The sequence below is a fragment of the Vespula vulgaris genome, chromosome 9 (assembly GCF_905475345.1).
Source record: "Vespula vulgaris chromosome 9, iyVesVulg1.1, whole genome shotgun sequence".
NCBI classification, from domain to species: Eukaryota; Metazoa; Arthropoda; class Insecta; order Hymenoptera; family Vespidae; genus Vespula; species Vespula vulgaris.
Window position 1 is genome coordinate 6,413,260 of NC_066594.1, and position 21,741 is coordinate 6,435,000.

General features: G+C 29.7%; 1 protein-coding gene across 3 annotated transcripts in view; it reads left to right on the forward strand.

Moving 5' to 3' along the window:
- The window catches only part of LOC127066572 (GTP-binding protein GEM), a 36,496-nt gene that overhangs the window by 4,607 nt on the left and 10,148 nt on the right, over positions 1–21,741 (forward strand). For all 3 annotated transcript variants that reach the window (XM_051000465.1, XM_051000464.1, XM_051000466.1), the window contains exons 3-4: positions 960–1,220; positions 19,731–19,946. In XM_051000465.1, the coding sequence (XP_050856422.1) occupies positions 960–1,220; positions 19,731–19,946 (477 nt within the window). The remainder of the gene's footprint in view (positions 1–959; positions 1,221–19,730; positions 19,947–21,741) is intronic.

Here is a 21,741-nt window from a genome sequence, read left to right on the forward strand (position 1 = left end):
GTACGTACACACGTACGTACGTATACGTTATAGATGAAACTAGGCAAAAATTCGAAACGTTAAATTACGTTCTTAAAATGAAAAATTACAATTTTATATATATATTTTTTTCTTATTATTTTATTTTATTTTTTTTTTAATATTCGAGCGTGCGTGACGCCTTATACCGATGTTGTTAATAAAAGACTAGGAATGATTCTTCGGTTAAACTTCTCTGCCTTCGAAAGACGACGATAAATCAATGTCTCGCTTATATCGTGGATAGAATTACCAGACACACCATATCTACCATACGATCGTGGAATCAAGTTCAAATAAAGGAACAAGAGAAACGAATTTCAAGTATCTCGATAAACGTATTTGGTAGGGTATAATGTTTCATCGAGACGTGAACGTAATCAGAAATCACGTTTGTAGTTACGATAGATACGAGAATAGGTGAATTGAATTATACTTGTACGTGTATATATATACACACACGTATATATATGTGTGTGTGTATATATATATATTATGTAGATATTTTCTATGTATGTACGTATACGTCATTTAAATATTACAAATTGTATATGTGTGTGCGTGTATCTATATCTATCTATCCATCCACCTGATGCTGTACTACTACGTGATATTTGCTCGACGATACTCAGTCCTACGCAAATCAGCGTTCGACTGGTTAAATCTATTCTTCGATAATGGTATTATCGCCACAGGTATTAATACGATAATCACAGAGTTTCATTATTTTTATTCTTTTTATATGTATACATATAGACACATGCACATATGTAAACATTATTGTTAGAAACATTAAATTCATTGAAAATATTAACATATCGATCGTTTAAAGTTTTCAAAGATCTCTCTCTCTTTCTCTCTCTCTCTCTCTCTCTATACATATATATATCGTATTAATTTAATATAATTTATTTAAAAATTATTCTATTGTCTATTTTTAGCCGCCGATCATCATCATCTTCATCATCACGAGGGTACTGTTAAATCTCCTCATTGCAGTAGCGAACCCAAATTAACGAACGCCGATGTCAGTCCAGCATGTAGAAGAAGGGGTAGCAGAAGAGGTCAGAGTATGCATCATGCTCAACAAAAGAAGAGCAATGACTTTCTTGACGTTCCGGTAACGTCTATGCAATTATCACCGAGAGAAGGAGAGGATGAGGATAGTTATAGACTTCGAAGCTTTAGTCTCACGAGAAAGGGTGAGTTATTGTTGTTGTTGTTTTTGTTATTATTATTATTATTATTATTATTATTATTATTATTATTATTATTATTATTATTATTATTATTATTATTATTATTGTTATTATTTTTTTTTCTTTAGTCTCTACGACGAGCGTTATCATCTCTTTATATTACTCTCTCTCGTTCTCTTTCTCTCCATTTATTTTAACTACTCGCACGAATTCTATCGAAAACGATTATTTTTTAATTAACCTGATAAACCGAGGAAAAAACCGGTGAATATATAAAATTTATTTCGATCAAAAATCAAAATTATCGGATGAATGTGAAAAATTTTTATGAATGTGGAAACTTTGACAGTTGTTTACGTTATAATTTTTTTTTCTCTTCTGATTTTCTTATTTCGATACTTGTCATAATAAATTTTGAAATTATGTAGAATTTCTTAAATTTCTCTTTTCCCTCTAGATAAATTCAAATCGACTAGGAATAAGTATGAAATTTATTTCGGTTGAAAGTACAATGGTAAGAATGACGGAAAGACAGGAAACTGAATAAATTATTGAATCTTGTAAGACCTAGAATTGGGAATTTATTTTTAGCTTTCTAGTCAGAAGATTTCAATGAATCGGTTTACGAATAAGAAGTAGTAAGCATGATCCGCATTAAATATTATATATGATAAGTACGTTGCAATACTGTCTGTTTTATTTATTTATTTATTTATTTTTTTAATGATCTCTAAAGTTCTGTTATAACATTTTTCTGGGATCCTTTGTACTACACCACACTCTTTTGTCCACCTGACAAAATTTCCATCGTAAGTGTTACAACTGAGAACAATTGTTTTTTAATCGAAATTGTTTCTTTTTTACTTCTTCTTTTTTTTTTTTTTAATATAGAATTTAAGTACAATTTCTCTTTGTTGGCAGTTAAAAGACGGTATTAGCATCACATTTTTTTCTTCCTTCTTTTTTCCTTTTTCCTTTTTTTCTTCTTGCACTTATAGCGGCTTTCTACAAGGACTCCTTTTAATTGTCGTTCTTCGTTTCGAATGAAATGTATTCTGAATTGCGTGTGCTATAACGTTGAATGAAATCCCATTAATTGATTTCTTTCTTTCGTTCTCTTTTTTTATGCTCTTCCTTCTTTTTCATCCTTCCTCTTGTTCTTTCCCTTGTAACAAATATATTGATCGGAAAAATGAAAACGTCCTGAAATTCGTGAATGTTCATCGAACCATGGTAAAAGTATAATAAGAAAAGAAGAAAGGATTTCTACTAACGAGAAAGATAAATGAGGGAAGGTAAGCGAACATTTTTCCCGAAGTTTTCGTTCAGAGTATTCAGCGGATTCTCCTTTTTCTTCTTTCTCTTTCATTTTTCATTCTATTTTATTTTATTTTATTTATTTATTTTCTTTCACAAGAAAACATAAAGGATACACGTTAATCCAATTAAAATTCGAGTAGAAAAATAAAACGGATTTCCATTGACAAGTTAGAGTTAAATTGATATTTAAAAATTATTTCAGACTTTCCCTGTCACGATCGTATAGATCAATGATTTATACAATCCGTAAATTACATGCCTTTTCTTTCATATCGTATCATTTCTCTTACGATCGTATAAATCAATTATTTATTTGATGCGTAAATTACACGTCTTTCTTCGTACCTTAATCTTTTTCTTTTTTATGATTGTATAGATCAATGATTTACTTGATACGTAAATCACATGTCCATTTTCGTATCCTATCGTATTTGTTGCAATGGTATAGATCGTAATGATTTACTTGTCGCGTAAATCACACGTCATTTTTTTCGTTACGTATCATTTTCGTTAGGATCGTGTTAGATGAATGATTTATTTGATCTATAAATTCCGTATCTCCTTGGTATCGTATCATTTTTATCAGAACAATTTAAAAATTGAACGATCGAATTTAAAAATATATACGATTTCATTAATTCCATGAGAGAAAGAAAAAAAAAAGAAAAGAAAAGAGAACGAAAGAAAGAAAGAAAGAAATAAAGAAAGATAGATTTAACTTTTCGAAGTAGCAATAGTCGGAGTACATTATTACCATGGATGATAGTCGTAGAAAAAAATTTTTTCTTTTTAATTTAGAAAAAAAAGCGGAAAGAGGACTTTTCTCTCGATCTTTGAAACAGATTCGTCAACTCGACTTAGTTCGACGATAGCTTTCGTAGTAAGTACTTAGTTTCGTTTTGAAGCTCTGCGTGACTTCTTTCGACGTGGGGGAAGCGTGCGTGCGTGCTGTACGAAACTCGTGCCAGAAATACGCGTGAACGCGAGAAACGAGAAAGAGAGAGAAAGATAGATAGATAAATAGAAAGAGAAAGAGAGAGAGAGAGAGAGAGAGAGAGAGAGAGAGAGAGAGAATGATGAAGATCGAGAAAGCTGAAAAGTGAGAGAGAGAGAGAGAGAGAGAGAGAGAGAGAGAGAGAGAGAGAGAGAGAGAGAAAAGAAAGGAGAGACGTCGAGAGCAGTACGATAAGCGAAAATAGATAGCGTCTATAGTCGTGACGTCGGTCAGCTTCCCCGAAACGAAAGGAGCGACTTCGTGCAAGTTCGTCGAGCCAATGAACGTGCGTGAAAGTCGTTTACACGTCGTCCACCTCTCACGTTTTCCGCATAATCACGCGATTCCACCTACGCGTTTATCCGTATGCGTGAAAATACACGCATATTGTATTTATTGTATGACATATGTACGTGTGTGTGTGTGTAAATATGTAAGGTTTAAAGATGGAACGACATCGTATCTCATTAGGCTTATCAAGATTAGAATGTTCACTCTAGATGATTAATACATCCTTTTCGTCATATCGTTCGAGAAATTCGTACATCGCGTGTCAACGAATCAGTTAAAAATTTGTAATTCACATCGAACGTATAGTTTTGTTTATGTATTTATGATGTCACAGTTTCATAATTTTTGTACGCGTTTGTTTTTGCACTTTGAGAAATAAAAAAATTGATACACGAGAAGAAAAGATTGATATAATTATGTAACTATTTTATATATATATATATATTTTTTTTTTAATTAAAAAATGACGAATTGTGTGTGTGTATACGTATTTTTTTTATATATTTTTTGATCAGGGATTCTTTTCTTTCTTTTAAGCTCTATTTTGGATTCAAGAAATTTCCAACGAGTGTCTTACGATTTTCTTCGTTTTCGTTGAGTATAATATCTCGAATCGCGTTGGATCGATCGTTAAATAATATCCCTGTCGAATTATTGTCTGACTAGCGACGACGAGAGGTTATTCCTCGTTACATCTCGAATAAGATGGATATCATTTGGTAAAGGGGCTATTATTAAGATTTTAAACGGTTAGACGTTCATCGGCTGATATTTGAGAAGCTTTCCAATTTATCGAATATTGTATTTGGCATGATTTCCATGGTAATATATTACATTTCCGATCGTTTAGAAGTTCGTCGAGTGAAATTTGAGAAGCTTTCTAGTTTATGTGATATTTTATTTAGTATGATCTTCACAATGATATAATTACAATTCCGAATTAAACTGTCAATTAAACTGTGTTCTATTTGAGAATTTTTTTTTCGGTTTATGGAATATTGTATTTAGTATAATTTTCATGGGGGAAGAGAAAGAGAAAGAGAGAGAGAGAGAGAGAGATATTACACTTTTAATCATTTATACATTCATCCAATGAAAATCAAGAAGTTTATCCTACTTATCAAATATCGTATTTGGTATGGTATATTACCAACGTGATATATCACATTTTCGATCGTTTAAACGTTCATCGAGTGAAATTTGAGAAGCTGTCTTGATTTATATGATATTTTATTTAGTACGACTTTTAATATGAAATATTGAAATTTCGATCAAACGTGGAAACGTTCAAACGTTCGATAGAAAATTTTTTTCGGTTTATGGAATATTCTATTTATGTATGCCTTACATATCTATTTATTTATCTACAAGATTGTTGATCGAACTATTTCGTTCAATGATCTTTTCTTGTAATTTTAATTAGAGGAGTTGGTAGATAGGAGAGAGAGAGAGAGAGAGAGAGAGAGAGAGAGAGTTGATGCGTGACAATAAATATTTATAAACAATTTTAATATAACGTCAGACGTTATATGACAAGTGAGGGAGGAACGAGAGGTAGTAGGATCGATCGGTCGGGTGAAAGTTTTATAATAGTTCGTAAAGTTCGTACGCGAAGTTACTGTCGGCGCCATCAATGATGCATTTACTTAATAGTTCCTACAAATTGGCAAACAAAGGACGACAGTGATTTAAACGTTGATCGTGTTAGTGGTTCTCTGTTGCCAGATGGATCGTATAACGTTACGATCTATCGATAAGGGGATGAGGACAGGGAGAAAGATGATCCAAAGAATTTCGCTAATTTTCGATTTCGAGTCTTTTCGAGAATGATTGCATCTTTTTTGCGTGGTCTCGATGCGTCATTTGACTTAAAATACTCTTTTCTTGTACGATATTTTCTTATAAATCATTCAAATTATTATTATTATTTTTAAAAAGAATTTCGTCGTAAATTTCTTTTCTTCCTTTTTTGTTTCTTATCACGTTTCCTTTTCTTTTTATTTATTTTCTTTTTATTCTTTTTTTGTTTGTTTGTTTCTTTTTCTTTTCTTTTCTTTTCTTTTTCTCTTTCTTTTGGCACAGATTTCATCTCATAACGTTGTATACGTGTAATATATATGTCACATCAATAATAATACGTTTGTTTCTAATTCATTGGTTTTTATTTCGTTTACTTGATTTTATAATATGATTTTATAAGATTTAAGATTATTATAGACTTGATTTTATAATATGATTTTATAATAGTTCAACGATCTATTTATAAAATATCTACATATTACATTGGCTAATAATACCTGTGTTTTTAGTTTATCACGTTTATTTATTTTTTTCCTTTTTGCCATAAACACACACGTACACAGACACATAAACATTTTATTTTACGTTTAATAATGAATAATATGTTAAATAATATTGCAGTATTAATTATTTAATATACAATACATAATATATTAAATACGATAAGGAGATACGTCTGAACAAAATTTGATTTCTCGATATTTGAGAAAAAAGGAAAGAGAAAAAAAAAAATTCTTAAAAAATAGTCAACGAAAGAATTCGATTTAAATGATTCATTTAATGATGTATTACTATTCTTTTCTTTTTTTCTTTTTTTTTTTATTCGTACTTATACGAATAAACAAATGAAAGTCGAGACGATTAACTCGCGATTAGTTTTTCATGAGACAAAAAATCAAAAACGGAATGTATATTCGAGGTAATCGAGGAAAATACTCTCGGCACATGCGAAACGAGAGCTCTTTTGTAGCACATTGCACCCCTCGAGAAAGGGTTGTTATCGAATTAACGTTTTCGCCTCTATTCTGACATATGTGAATATTTTCGTTCGTTCGTTCGTTCGTTCGTTCGATCGTTCATTCGAATTTTATTTGAAATAACTTTGAAGGAGAAAAACAAAAGAAAAAAAAAGGAAACGTTTCTCCAAATTTATTTCAAATATTTTAAAAATAAGATATAAATAACAAAAAATCAAAAAGCTTCCATAGAAAAATTTTATAGTACGACAAAAAATTCCCTTATACATTTACATGTACACGTATATAGTGTTTTGTATATATATATATATATTTTTTTTCCTATATACTTAATTCATATCCGAAGATTGATGTTTACAAAATGCAAAAAAGTAGATGATAGGGAGTGAAAGAGATTTCCAAAGATGGGTACAAAACTCCTGAATGATATTTAAAAATCAATTACACTTTTCCGACACTTTTCAGGCTTGCAATTATTTTCGAATTACTCTAGAGTAATTTTACGATATACAACAAAGAAAAAAAAAAGAAGAAGAAGAACGATTAGTCCAACGAGTTTCAAGAAAGAGTTATTGATTTTCGAAAGTATTTAAGAATATTTCACTCAAGTAGGAACTTTTGGCCCATTTAGAAACTTTTGGCCCACCCTGTATAGGTCATAATTATAAAGTTAATACAAGTTATAGTATAAGTTTCACGTTATACATACATACGTACGTACATACATATATATATATAATTCTGTTTTTTCTTATAGACAAGAGAAAAAAAAATAAAGAAAAAATAAAAGAAATCAGATTATATTTAAGGAAAAATGAAGTACATTTCTTCAAGGGAATGATTGTCGACAGATCGTAGAGATCGTATAAAATGACGGGGACTTTTAGCTTACGCTTAGCGAATGCCATACGGATCTGTCGTATAAATCTTATGCCGCCTTCAGGAAAAGCTATAGTCCAGTCAAATTTATCGTTCTAACGTTTGGCCAATGAAACAAACGCCCAGGCATTTTGTACACTCTTCTCTTCTCTTTCTCTCTCTCTCTTTCTCTTTCTACCTTTCTTCGTATCTTATGATTGAGCCTATCCCAAAATACATTTTCTTGAATAAATAATATGGCGAATTTACTTCGTCGAGTAATAATACTCTCTTTGCGCTTTATTGCTAAACTCACTGTAAAGGGGTGAACACACGTGAATAGGCTTGAGTTAACGTGGGAAAGTAATGTCAATTACCAGGGAAAAGGATATTCAGTGAATCGAAAGATTTATTCATCCCGTTGTAACATTTTTTTCTATTTTATTTTATTTTACTTTTCTTTTCCTTTATTTTTTTTTTGTTATTTTTATTTTTATTATTTTTTTCTTTTTTTTTAGGAAAGGTTTAAACGTTTATCAAAGAAAAATAATACTAATAATAGAAATAAAGAAGTAAGAGAAATAAAAGGAAAAGAAAAAATAATAAGAATAATAAAAAAAATATATTGTTTTATGTGCGACATATTAATAAATCGATAACGAGTGATATACTGTGAAATGAATCTAGTCTCAGTTATCTCACATTTATTTATTTTTTTTTCTTTTTTTTTTTCGTTTTTCTTCAATTGTATTAAACATTCATATATGGGATTTATTCGAAAAATAACGTAATTCTAAATATTTTATTAAACGAAGTATTTTATTAAAAATTAATGCGAAAGAGTAGATACAATTACTGACGATTTACATTAATAACGCATTTTAGTGTGATAATCATGAAAACAATCTTCTATTATGTAGAGAGGTATTAACAAGCAGAATTTACAATTATGCATATCACGTTTCATCCTCTTTCGTTTTCAATATTCACAGGACATATTCGAATGATTGATCAAAACTAAATTGAGGGTTTATAAAGTGATTATATTACAGCGCACATATAACATTCACATATAAAAATTTTTGTTTCCTTTTCTTCTCTTTTATTTTATTTATTTATTTATTTTTTTTTATTGATTTTTATATTCACAATCAATTTTATTTTGAGGAAGTTACAAATAAATTTATTGACGTTATACAGTTATATCATATTATATAGTGGTATGTGAAGTAATTTCGTTTATGGTTAGCGGTTAGATTAGATCGTTGAATTTCTACCAGTATATACAGCTTGTATGTGATCGTCGTTTTAATTTAATATTAAATATAACGTCATCGTGTTTAATGACTATTTTTTAACACGATCAGGTTTGAAAACATGAAGACGTTTTAACAGATTTAACAAACAAAAAATGAAAAAAAAAAAAGAAAAAGAAAACAACGTCGATATGCTTTGACAATGTCGGTTAACGAAGAAGAAAAAAAAAGAAGGAGAGAGAGAGAAACATGCGTCACTTATTTCCTCTCTTCCTCAAGTTCTTTCATTTCCGCTTGAATTTTTTTCCTTTTCAATTTTATATCCCTCTGGCCGTTAACCTTCCTAGACATAGCCAAGAGAAATGTAGCGGACAGTGGATAAATTGTAGGGGGAACCACCCCTCGTAAAGAGAACGACGCCTAACCATAAAGTCATCAAGATCGTCGATCGATGATGGGCGCACGCGCAAAACTATCGGTGCTGAGAGAATATTCGTTTATGTACATACATATTCATACATATATATATATATATACATATACATGTATACTTGTCTTTCTCTCTTAGTAAAACAAGCACATAAAATTTTTATTACGTAATATCTTTATTATTTACGACGAGCTAAATATAAATGTCATTATGTTTATAAAACGACACATATATACATACAAACAAACATACATACATACATACATACATACATACAAGCATATTCGTATGTGTATGTATTATATTCCACGTATTTAGAACGAACGTTCTTTTGGTATTTAAAACCATTTACGGGTGTTCGAACATGTAAGTATTTTTTAAAATCCTTGGAGATTCCTGTCCTGAAATATGTTTTTTATTCTCTCTTTCTCGCTCTCTTAAAATTGTAAATATCAGTTTTCAATAACTTTTCAATTCGTTCGTAGATCGGTCTTGAAAGGAATCACGCATATACGGAAGCCATACTGCTTTATTTTCACGTATTTTTCACACGTATACGTAAATATTCGTGTACTCAAGAAAGTCTGTATGTGTAATTTGTATCGAACAATTTCCAACACATTAAGAAATGAAACAATTTGGATAAATAATCTCTTTTTTCTTCCTTGTTCTCTTATTTTTTTCTCTCTCTCTCTCTCTCTTTTTTTTTCTAATGATATACTCGGTTTTAAGAGAATAAATGAAGAGAAAATTTTTCATTCCATTTGTTAATCGTAATTTTGAAATTTTTTTTCATTGGAATATACGTGCGTACTTTCATATATCCGATACATGCGTACGTACCGTTTTACCCTGATTTGTTACATGTAATGCTATATGTAATTGTATAAAGTGATATACATATATGTATATGTATAGCGCATGCATATTAAGTGTATAATATTCTCTATAGAGAAAATCAAGTGTGAGAGTAATTCAACTTGCTTTAGGACGCATGCGTCATACGAAAGTCCTGCCTGCGATCTCGGGCATCATAAAATTGCAGTGTAATAACGTATAGACAAGAGAGCTTAATATCGCGCCTTTCTGTCTGTGTGGTATTATACTACGACGCAAATGTCGAATGTTATTCGATGCACGTAGTGAGGGCACGAATTTATTTTCATTCCTTATAGATCATTTGCATTTTCCCTTTCCCGTAATATTTACTAGAAATACCATGGTGTTTGCCTGCGCTAAAAGCATTTCTTTCGAGAACCATCTTAATCATCGTTTTAGAAAAATCCGTGTAACAATTTCGATATGTAAGAAACAAAGTATAACTTTATTTCAATCGATAAAGAGAAAAAACTATTTATTTACATTACATGCTTCACAGGATGAATCAAAATCCAATCAATCCTTTTTTAAGCTAATATTTCTTTCTTGTTTTGAGATTGTAAAACTACAATGTAGTCAAGAAGGTTTGGCCCACTTAAAAACATTTGGCACATATTGTATATCCTCGTTAGTTTAATATGTCTATCAACGAGTATTACCTCCTTGGCATATTAAACAAATCGTCCTATTTACTTGAGAAAATCATTGTTGAAACTTAGTTGTACGTATAACGAATGTGCGTATCTTATATATTTACGTACGATCTTTACCTAGCTACGTGATAAATAACTTATGGGGTGCAGCGGCTGTGTGTTATAGGGTTTATTTATAAGTATGTATCTCAGACTCCTCTTTCGCGTCTATAAATAATTCTATCGACTTTTCCAGCTGCACGCAATGTTTTATTCGTACTTGGGGATAAAACATATTAAAGTGCGTGTATTTTTTTTTTTTCTTTTTGTTATCTTTTTCTTTTTCTTTTTTTTTCTTTGATTTTTGTTTTAACAATTTTAATGTAACTCGGATATAATTTGATAAACGCAAAGGGATCCAACGCGTCTCGTTATTTCTTAAAGAGAAATTTCTGTTTGTTTACCTTGAAAAATACGACTTTAGAAAGGCTCTCTAAAAATATCTATGTATATACATATACATATACATATACATATATAAATATAAATATACGTGTATGTGTCTGTGTGTGTGTATAGTATATGTATTGTATTTAAGGTTGGTATTATTTTCGTTCGAAACGCGAGGGTGATTCTTCTATCTATCGGCACACGAACTATAAGCTACAGGGTCTACACCCATTCTATAGGTTTTTCGAGCGTGTACGTTATTCCGCGTGATCTTCGTTAAAGGAAAAAAAAAGTTCAGTTTTAGCGATGGTTGAGGGCAAATATATCGCCTTCATACTCTATCTCTCTCTCTCTCTTTCTCTCTCTATCTCTCACTTTCCATAGCATGGAAAGTTATTAATTACAGGCATGGTCGACCGAGTGAAATAAAATGAAAATTCCTTTCAGGGTTCAGTGAACACTTTCACGAATAACGTTTCGTCACAACGATGTTTCAATGTTTTTTCTCTTTTGTTTTTGTTTTTATACTTTATATATATATATATATATATATTTCTTTAGTATATAAGTTTTTATAACGTAATAAAACTTCGTTTAATAGAAATGTCTTTTTAGTAAAAATCAGTATACACGTATGTATTAATTTAGAGAGAATAAGCGAACGATTTTACCTACGACATATGACAAATAACTGGTGAATTTAATCGTTTTTTTTTTCTTTATTTTGTTTTGTTACGTTTCGCTTTCTGGTCTTTTTGATTTTTTGATATTTTGTTTTCTTTTTTTTTTTTTTTGTTTTGTTTATTTTTATCGAGCATGCCTGCTCGCTTCGCGTATGTTTGCTTTTTATCAAAACTTCCCTCGAGGAGCTAGCTATTGATTGGAAGCTTTTATATGTAAATACATGTACGTATGTACATATGTATTATTGACTCTTTACGTACGATCATACAACGCGTTGTGTTATATATTATATATATATATATATATATTATATATATATATACACATATATATACGTATATATGTATGCATGTATATACAGAAAGAACATTTTACTTTGTGTATGGACGGACGGACAAACATTTACGGGCGTAGAGCCAAAATAACACATGAGCAATATATATCTACTCATACGGATCATACTCGACGGATGGGACGCAAAATTTGGACGACACAACTTCGATCAAGATTACGGGGGAACTTGACTTTATTCTAATTATATATTGTACGATATTTCAGATATCCTCTCTCATACATGTGTATATATATATATATATATATATATATATATATATATATATATATGTTTATGCGTGAGCGTATGAACGCAATGTGTCTGTATGCATGTGTATATTTTTGTATCATGATTCCTAAGTAGTTTCCGATTTCCTCATACGAAAATTTTCTGTACAGTCATCCGTAAGCGTTAGACGGTATATAATATATCTATGTATATATGTATTAGGTAAATTCTCAGTAGATGAAAACGTAATAAGTTTTGTTAGAACTATTTTCTAAATTTACCAAATCGTTTTGTGAATTTCGACGAAAAGATCATGTGAGTAACGATGAATTCTTAGTATATACATATCTATGTATATATATATATATATATATATATATATATATAATTTTATTTAACATATTATTTTTTACGTACAGATGTAAATGAAAGTTAAATATTGTATTAATGAATTGTGATAAAACGTGTATCAAATTGTTTATTTAATACGTGTATATATATATAGATAGATAGATAGATAGATAGATAGATAGAATACATTCTTCTGTTAGTCGATAATTAATTTGCATTGGTCATTTCTAGAAATAGATTTCAATTTGTGTGTTTTGCGGTTGTGGTTAGTTCACGCTAGTTGTATTCGTTAGATACTCGAGTATCTATATATATTTCTTTGTATATAGTAGTTTGTATCTTGGTGCCAAAAGATTATTAATCTTTGAGAAATAAAATATCATACATTGTGTATCGAGATGTAACGATGTTCTATGATAGAGAAATCATATATTAAGAGAGAAAAACAAATCATATTTGGCATACGTTCGCTGTCTATGTTTAATAAATATCTGCATATCTAAAAATATAAAAATTTTCTATGGATTTATTCGCGTGTCAAAAACATAATCTATATAATGTCGTTGCGTATCAATTATCAAGAAAATTCCTTAAAACTATAAATCGAATTTCTCAATTAATTACATGCTACCACGCAAATTGAATCACGTAACAAATTTTACGATGGTAATTAATTAACGTTACGATAGACGGACGAGTTGGTATAGTTTATGGTAATTAATCATTTGATTGCTTGTAAAAGTTCGAATATTATTTATATTATTGCGAAAAAAGAAACAAAAGAAAAAATCAAAGGTATTATTAGATAGGTAATAACGAAGTTTTTTAAATATTTTATATCGAAATAAATAATAATACTATCTTTTGTTGTTTTTTTTTTTTAGTTTATTATTATTATTATTATGATATATGTAAATAAACAAAGTTGTTATACCAGTTTTTCTTTTTATTTCAATGTTATTATTTGAATTTATTATTTTATTAAAAGATATGAAGTACTACAAATTTTAATATTATTTATCGATCAGTCAAATAATAACAACAAACAAGAGTTACGTTTTGAATCGATATTACAATTCGTATGTAATAAAAGCTAAGTATTTACACTATATAAAGCTTAGCAAACTGTATAATAAAAAATCGACGTTCAACAGTACTTTTTTTTTTAGGATTGAGAAGAAAGAAAAAAGAAATAAATAAAAACAAGAATAACAAAAAATAGGACAGGGTGTAGAGAGTGATAATATATTTGTTTTTCGAACGATTTTAATTGTAAATACTTCAAGTATCGAACGTTGTATTCATGAGAGAACGATGCACTATGCTGGCTGACTATCTACCGACTTGTATCACTTGTCATAAATTCACACACATAATAAATCATTTTGAAAATGATAAATTCTTCAAACTCGCAATGCGCAGTTTCTGATATTATTAAAAAATTATTTTTACATATTATATCTTTTCTTTATAAATAAATATATATTATATATATATATATATGTACATAAAATATTATATTTTTACATATTTTTACAACACGTAGTTATATATATATATAAAATTAAAAAATTTGTTAATCTCTATTTATGTATTAAATTTTAATAATTTTTTTTCTTTTCTTTTTTTTTAGAAATTAAATTTTTAATTAAATTAAAATTAATTAATTTTTCGTACGCTTATATAGAGAATAGTGGAAGTAATTTTCTTTGTCTAAATTGTTGCATCTCTAAATTTTCATAAAGATTATTCATTGACATAGACCGCATGCGTACGCGCACGCATGATATGCATATATTTCCTTGTATTAGACAATTAGGCCACAGGAAGACTATTAAATGCCTGGTCCTGAAAGCTTTCAAACGTATAACCGTTTAATAGACTTTAAGCACAATTGAGTGCACCTTTAGGAGTGATCGAGAATCTAAACACGTACCTAGCTACGTTGGATTGAAGCGCCTTAACGTCTAGTCCCTTGTATCGTAATTTACGCGATGGGATGCAATTTAAACGAAGAGAGTACAACGATATATCAGAATCATTGCAAATGGTACTGTCGACGAGGACGTTGTCGTATATCGTAAAGAGTTACTAATAATTTTATCCGTACCGAAGAAGAACCGAATAGAAAAAGAAAAAAAAAAAGGTTAAATGAAGAAAAAAGAAAAAAAAAAAACAGGAAATACATGCATCTTTTCGATTTTCTTAATATACATAGTAAAAAAGAAAAAGAAATTGAATAGCAACAAAAATTATTTATGAAATTTTTTTTCTTTTTTTTTTTTCTTCTAAAAAATGAAAAAAAAGAAGGATTGATTTAAATCTACATCTGCATATCGAATTAATATATCTTTGTTCCTTTTATTATCACGTAGATAATATGTGTCATTAGTTCGATCGAATAAGATATTCACTTCGTAACTTATTTGTTAGAAAATTTACTAATCAACGATTCCTTGAATTATCACGCAAATTCTGATTTACTCTGATACAAATAATCAAATGTGTTAGTGTTACGCGTCAAAGGATACGATAACGAGGTAGCACCTACCTATTTCAACATTTCAAATTAATGTTGAATAATGTTTGCCCAAATTATTTGACCTGATAAATAATGAATATGTCGGAGCAAGTGATCCAAATAATTTAACTATTTATCTACCTCCCTCCCTCCCTCTCTCTCTCTCTCTCTCTCTCTCTCTCTCTCTTTTGTTGATCTAAAAGAAGCTTTGACATTTTTCTGATATATTAATATATACATATGTACATATATATATATAAATACGTACATATGCCATATTTACAGGATGACATTTTTCTAATATATATATATATATAATTTATTATTATTTCTGTTATATATTATATAATATACCTGTATATACATGTACATATATATGTAATGTTTATAGAATTATCGTAATCAACTTGTTCGTCCTAATGATTTCTTTTCTTTCTTTCTTTTTCTTTTTCTTTTTTTATATTTAACTATTCTAACGAGCGATCATTAAAGAAACTCATATAGAGAATGCATTTTGTTCATCGCATATGTGAATGTAGGATCGTTTAAAAGCGTTAGCCTACGCACGAAAACGATTTGGCAAGCAACGTCGATCGTTTGACCGTTTAATCTCTTATAAATAGAAACTCTGCTTCATCTATTCGATAGTCGAAAGTGTTACACCTTTACCTGTGTGTATATACATATGTATATCTTTTTACAGGCTAATCATCTTCGCATTGTTTTTATTACAATGTATATTATTACTTAATAATATTTATATAATACGTGTTGAATAATTAGAAAAAAGTACACACACACACACACACACACACATGAATATCTATTTTAACACAAACATGTAAAATTTTCTTTTATACAATGAAACTTTTAATACACGAATGAATTGATCGTATGAGAATATGTATTTACGTTGAACGTATTTGCATTTACCGTGAATAATTTCAATGAATTCTATTGCGTGCAATATCCTGCGGAATATAATTAATTAAAATTTGTTTTCACTTTATTACAGAGAAGCTTTTAATATTCTTCTTTTTCTAAGACTTTTGAATTTCTGCAACTCCGACATTTTAAAGAATGAATATCATTCACTGTAACAATTTGTTATTACAAATTATCGCATTTTCATTTATCGAATATATGAATTATAATTGTGAAATATAAATAAATCGTGGAAATATTAAAAGACGAGTTTTTAGCGAAGGGAAATTGGAAAAGAAAATAAATAAATTAATTAATTAATGAAAATTAATTAATTAATTAATTAATTATTTACTCACATCAATGTAATATTTTTTCAGAATTCAATTCGTAAACAGTTACGAATGTATCCATTTACATATGTTTATCATTGTAATATTTATCATCATCATCATGATGTAAATTATCAAAACCTTGTGCGTAATATTGCGGCAATAGTAATTTGTCGTGGTCATATTAAGACAGTAGTAATGTTACGTGGTGTGGTCAGACACTATCGCATAAGCGGTTTCACAGGGAATGCATTGATCTTTCGTGAAGGGAAGGACGGTGGTTAAGAGGGGGTTGGGGGAGAGGATGAGTGGAATTAAACTGTGATCCGATTAATCCTGATAATCGAAATTGATCATTTTCAGAGGTTTCGCGTCAACGACGAAGTTAAATGTTAAATTGAGGACATTTTTCCCTCTTGTTTTTGTTTCTTTCTTCTTAAAACCAACCAACAAACAAACACGCAAATAAATAAATAAATAAATAAATAAAAAAGAAAAAACAATAGAACAAAAATATAAATTGGAATAGAATCAAAATAGGAGTAAATAGAATATTCATAGAAATAGTCACATAAAGAACTTTCCAACTAACTCTCTCACTCTCTCTCTCTCTCTCTCTCTCTCTCTCTCTCTCATGAAATCGATTTGCGATGGCTTTCATTCGGTCGAAGTACATCTACATGTATATACGTATGTACATACATAGATATGTAGAAATATATATATATGCATGTATGTATAGATGTTGTATATGAAATACGTAGGTGGAAGCTGCGCGTTTCGTTAGAAACAAAGATTTAGAACAAAGCTCCTGCGAATAGGGCTGCTTCGTGGACAGCCGTGAGCACTCGGATATCGATGTTCTCGATCCTTCTCGTTCTGTCTAAACAGGACGTTCGTTGTTCTCGCTTTACAGTCACGGCTTGACAATAAGCTTTCTCTTTCTCTCTCTGTCTCTCTCTCTCTCTCTCTCTCTCTCTGTATTTCTCTGTTTCTCACTTTCTCTCTCTCATCTTCTCTCTGTCTCTCTTATATTTCCTCTACTTTCAACGTTTATCCGTTCGCTAATCGACGATGAAAAATGTAGAAAGCAAAGTGTGTTTGATTTCATGGGCAGAAACTCGACACGATTTCCTACTTAATACGTTGTTAGTGTAAAACAGTACTTGTCTCTATTATTGTTATTGTTATTATTATTATTATTATTATTATTATTATTATTATTATTATTATTATTATTATTATTATTATTATTATTATTATTATTATATTTGAAGTTATGTGGAATCTTAAAAAAAGAAAAAAAAATAATATATTGTTCTACATTTCCATGCCTCCTAATTTTTCTTCTCTTTTTCTCTCTTTCTCTATCATCGATGATCTATCGTTGGCAAAGATGAAATCATGGTTACTTCGTTCATACGACTCCTTTTTCACGATCATTTGTCACGATCACCTGTCATCCTTCATTCAGTTATTCAGGAATTATTCCCTGTCGATATATCGCCGAACTCTACTAACGTGAAACGTTATTTTTAGACAGATCTAGGAAGTATAAAAGAAAAAAAGAAAGAGGGTGGAAAAGAGACAAAGACAGAAGGAGAGAAAAAGAGAGATAGACAGAAAAGGAAATAAGCAAGGTCGCACATCATCATATTCGATCGTCTCTTATTATAACATCTAAGAAATTTAAAAGAAGTTTTAAACCTTTCTTCTCCTACACTTTTTTCTTCTCTCTCTCTCTCTGTCTCTCTCCCCCTTCTCTCTCTCTCTCTCTCTCTCTCTCTCTCTCTCTCTCTTCCTTTCTTTACAGTTTTAAATTCAACTTCGATTTGATTTTAATTAAAAACACTTGGCAAGTAATTTTCCATTCTACGCCTACCACGCGAGTGCACCTCTTGCTTTTGCATCCTTTTTAAAAATAATGCACCTGGAAATATGACAGGGTAAAGGTCAACGGGAAAATTTTTTTTCTCTCTTTTTTTTCTCTCTATTTTCTTCTTCTTTTTTTCTTCTTCTTCTTCTTCTTCTTTTTTTTTACTTTAAATCAAACTTTTAATTCACACGCTTTCTACAAAAAAAAGTCTAACATGGATTTTATTTATTCACTTCCATGTGTATGTAGGTAGCTATACTTTTTTTTTCTTTTTTTGTTTTTCTTACAAGATTGGAATTATACAAATCGTTGTAATCGAATGGCCTTCAACGAAAAAAGAACTATGCTCTTTTTCTTTCTATCATTCTTTTTTGTCGATATCGTTCAGTATTCCCCATAGGTATTGTATTTATAGTCTATTTACACGTACGTATTATCATGGAGTGTTACGCGAGAAGGGAGGTCAATTAAGTGTAAACTCAGTAATACAATGAGTATAAGTTCCTGGAAAAAGGAAAAAAAAGAGGTTCAGAAGATTGACTAGAGAAAAGTTGATCGATCCTGTGAATCTGAAAAAAAAAAGAAAATAGGTTGTTACGGATTCTACACTGTGCATGAATTTTTGTATCTTATAAGAGAAAAGTAAAAAAACTAAAGAAAAATAAAAAGATGTTTTCTAGAAAAAAAAGAAAAGAAAAGAAAAAAATATTTCCTAAGATCACAAGAGAACATTTATAATACTAGTGATGATGATGATGATGATGATAAAAAAAGAGAAATCAGAAATGAAATATAAAAAAAATTATGTAATCATTAATGTGTTGATAAAAATTCCTAGATGATTTTAAAAATCCAATTACTATCCTTTCAAAAATTATTTATGCTTAAATTTAGATATCTACATTTTACAAGCTGAGTTTTCAGTTTTTACAATCTGAAAACCATAATCAGACTAACAAATAACGATATCAAATTTTCGGGAAACTTTAAGAATTTAAATAGAGAAGACGATCGTGCGATTTGCTTCTTTCTTCTTACACTTCCTTTTTTACAGACTGGCCGAAAGACTTTTCTTAGATAGGGGAAAAGTTTTTAACTGGGTTATATGTTCCTAAATGATATTAAACGTCAATTTACATTTTTTCTCGATTCTTGCTAATATACTATGCTAATAATATGACTTGCTAAAATATCGTAATATCGAAAGTCTAAATAATTGCAAACGTAAATAATCTTGAATAGGAATAATCGATTTTTTTATTTTACAAAATTGTTAAACAAAAATTTGTGACCCATCATTTAAATCATTTTGTAAAAAATAGTAGTAAATAATATTCGATTTATTATTTGTTTTTTTTTTTTTTCTTTTGTGATAGGTCTCGTCAACAGAGGAGACTCTTTCAAACGAAGAAGATCACGATCAAATTCTTTGGCACCTGCGGAACAAGAAACTGAAGAAACGAATTCCTTGCCACCGAAGGAGGTCATATCGTATAACGTAGCCATTTTAGGTGCAAGGAGAGTTGGAAAGACAGGCTTGATTGGCCAATTCATGACGAGTGAATGTATCAATGCCTATGACAGGCAAAGAGGTAAGTCTATTTGTATTTCATCAAAGTAGAAACATAAAGAGGATTATCGTTAATCTCTTTATCCAGTTAAATCTTCCGTTGTTGTGTTGAAAGTTTCTACACGTGAATGCACTCTTAAAAAGTGGATTGAAGTTAATTGAAAGAAATGGGATTCAACGTTCGAAATCCAATAACAGTGAAAATTATTCGCGTACGCGTCAATCTATTTACTTTTTCTTTCTTTTTTTTTCGAATTTGATTGAATTTTTCTTAACCTTTCAAAATATAAATATATATATATATATATATATATATATATATATATACTCCCTTTATATAAGATTTCCTCCTACACTTTTCTCACTTAAAATTAATTGTAGACGTTAACGTTGAGAGAATGAAATTCGCAAGCTATCTCTCTTTACTCATTCGCTTTCAAATTTTTACCATAAACCTTCGGAATAAAATTCATTTTCGAAATGTATTCTTTGTGTCCCGTGTGTCTAAAAGTTAAATGTTTGATTGACATAAAAAAGAAATAAAAATAAAAATAAAAAAAGAATAAAATGAGAACAAAAACTACTATTACGACCCCATATCATATTTCATATTACACAACTTAATAATATTAAAAAAATTGTTGCTTATTAGACGATTATTAGATGATTAATCGTTCAAAAGAAAATCGTAAACATTTGGCTCGATCGATCTCTCTTAAGAAACAATCGATAAATCCCTTTTCAACGATTTACGCGTGTTACCCGATTAGATCTCGTACGGTTTACATTAACGCATCTTGTGCGTCCCCCGTCAGGGCCCAATATCATTATGTAAACGTAAACGTCCATGTGTAGACAAACGAAAGGGAAATCAAGGAACACAAATATATATATCTTCTTCGTATACCGTTAAATAACAAATGAGAATTGTTTGAGAATGGTTTATCGAGCCTGTTGCTTCTTTGTTTGACGGACATTTCTGATCCTACTTTGGTTTTTGCATTGTACAATTTTAATTAGAAACAAATTATTCATTGGATTACCGATGTTAACAGATATATATATATATATATATATAAAGTATGTAATCACAGAAATATTATATGGCAGACAGAATGTGATTTAATAGACGTACGTATGATAGACATACATACATAAATACTTAAATACTATATATAAGATATAATAGATATGTGTCCATGTGTATGTGTGTGTGATTTGTTCATTTTTTTCGATCTAGTGACAAAAATCAACCTGTACATTTGAATTTTAGTTATAAAATGATAAGAAAATAACAAAAAATCATGTCCGCATAAAAATGAATCGAATGAGGAAGACGAAGCTCGACGTTTATTTAAATTCGTCTTTTCTCTCTCTCTCTCTCTCTCTCTCTTTCTCGGAAGGGGAATCTCCTTCTTAAAAATATCATTCGTAGTGAATATTCGTGTTGGCAAATTTCGAATAATATAGAATTCGCGTGGGTATCTGGGTCGAGGATACAATATACTTTCTCAAAACGACTTGAATTATCGTTGCGACTCTGTCAAGTAACACACATTTCGATCTTTCTAATTCTCTTCCACCTGTTAAAACAGAAAAACGCACATACACGCGTGCAAAATTTTAAAGATCATTATGAGAATATATTTACTTACATCATTTCCAATTTATCGAGAGAAAGAGAGAAAGAGAGAGAAAGAAATATATGTAAAATAAGGGGCAGCTGGGGTCAAAATTTCTTAGGAGGGACAAAAAAGTCTCTAAATTATATTGAATTAAAAATCAGTCTACTTTCGATATTTTTTAAGGATCAATTT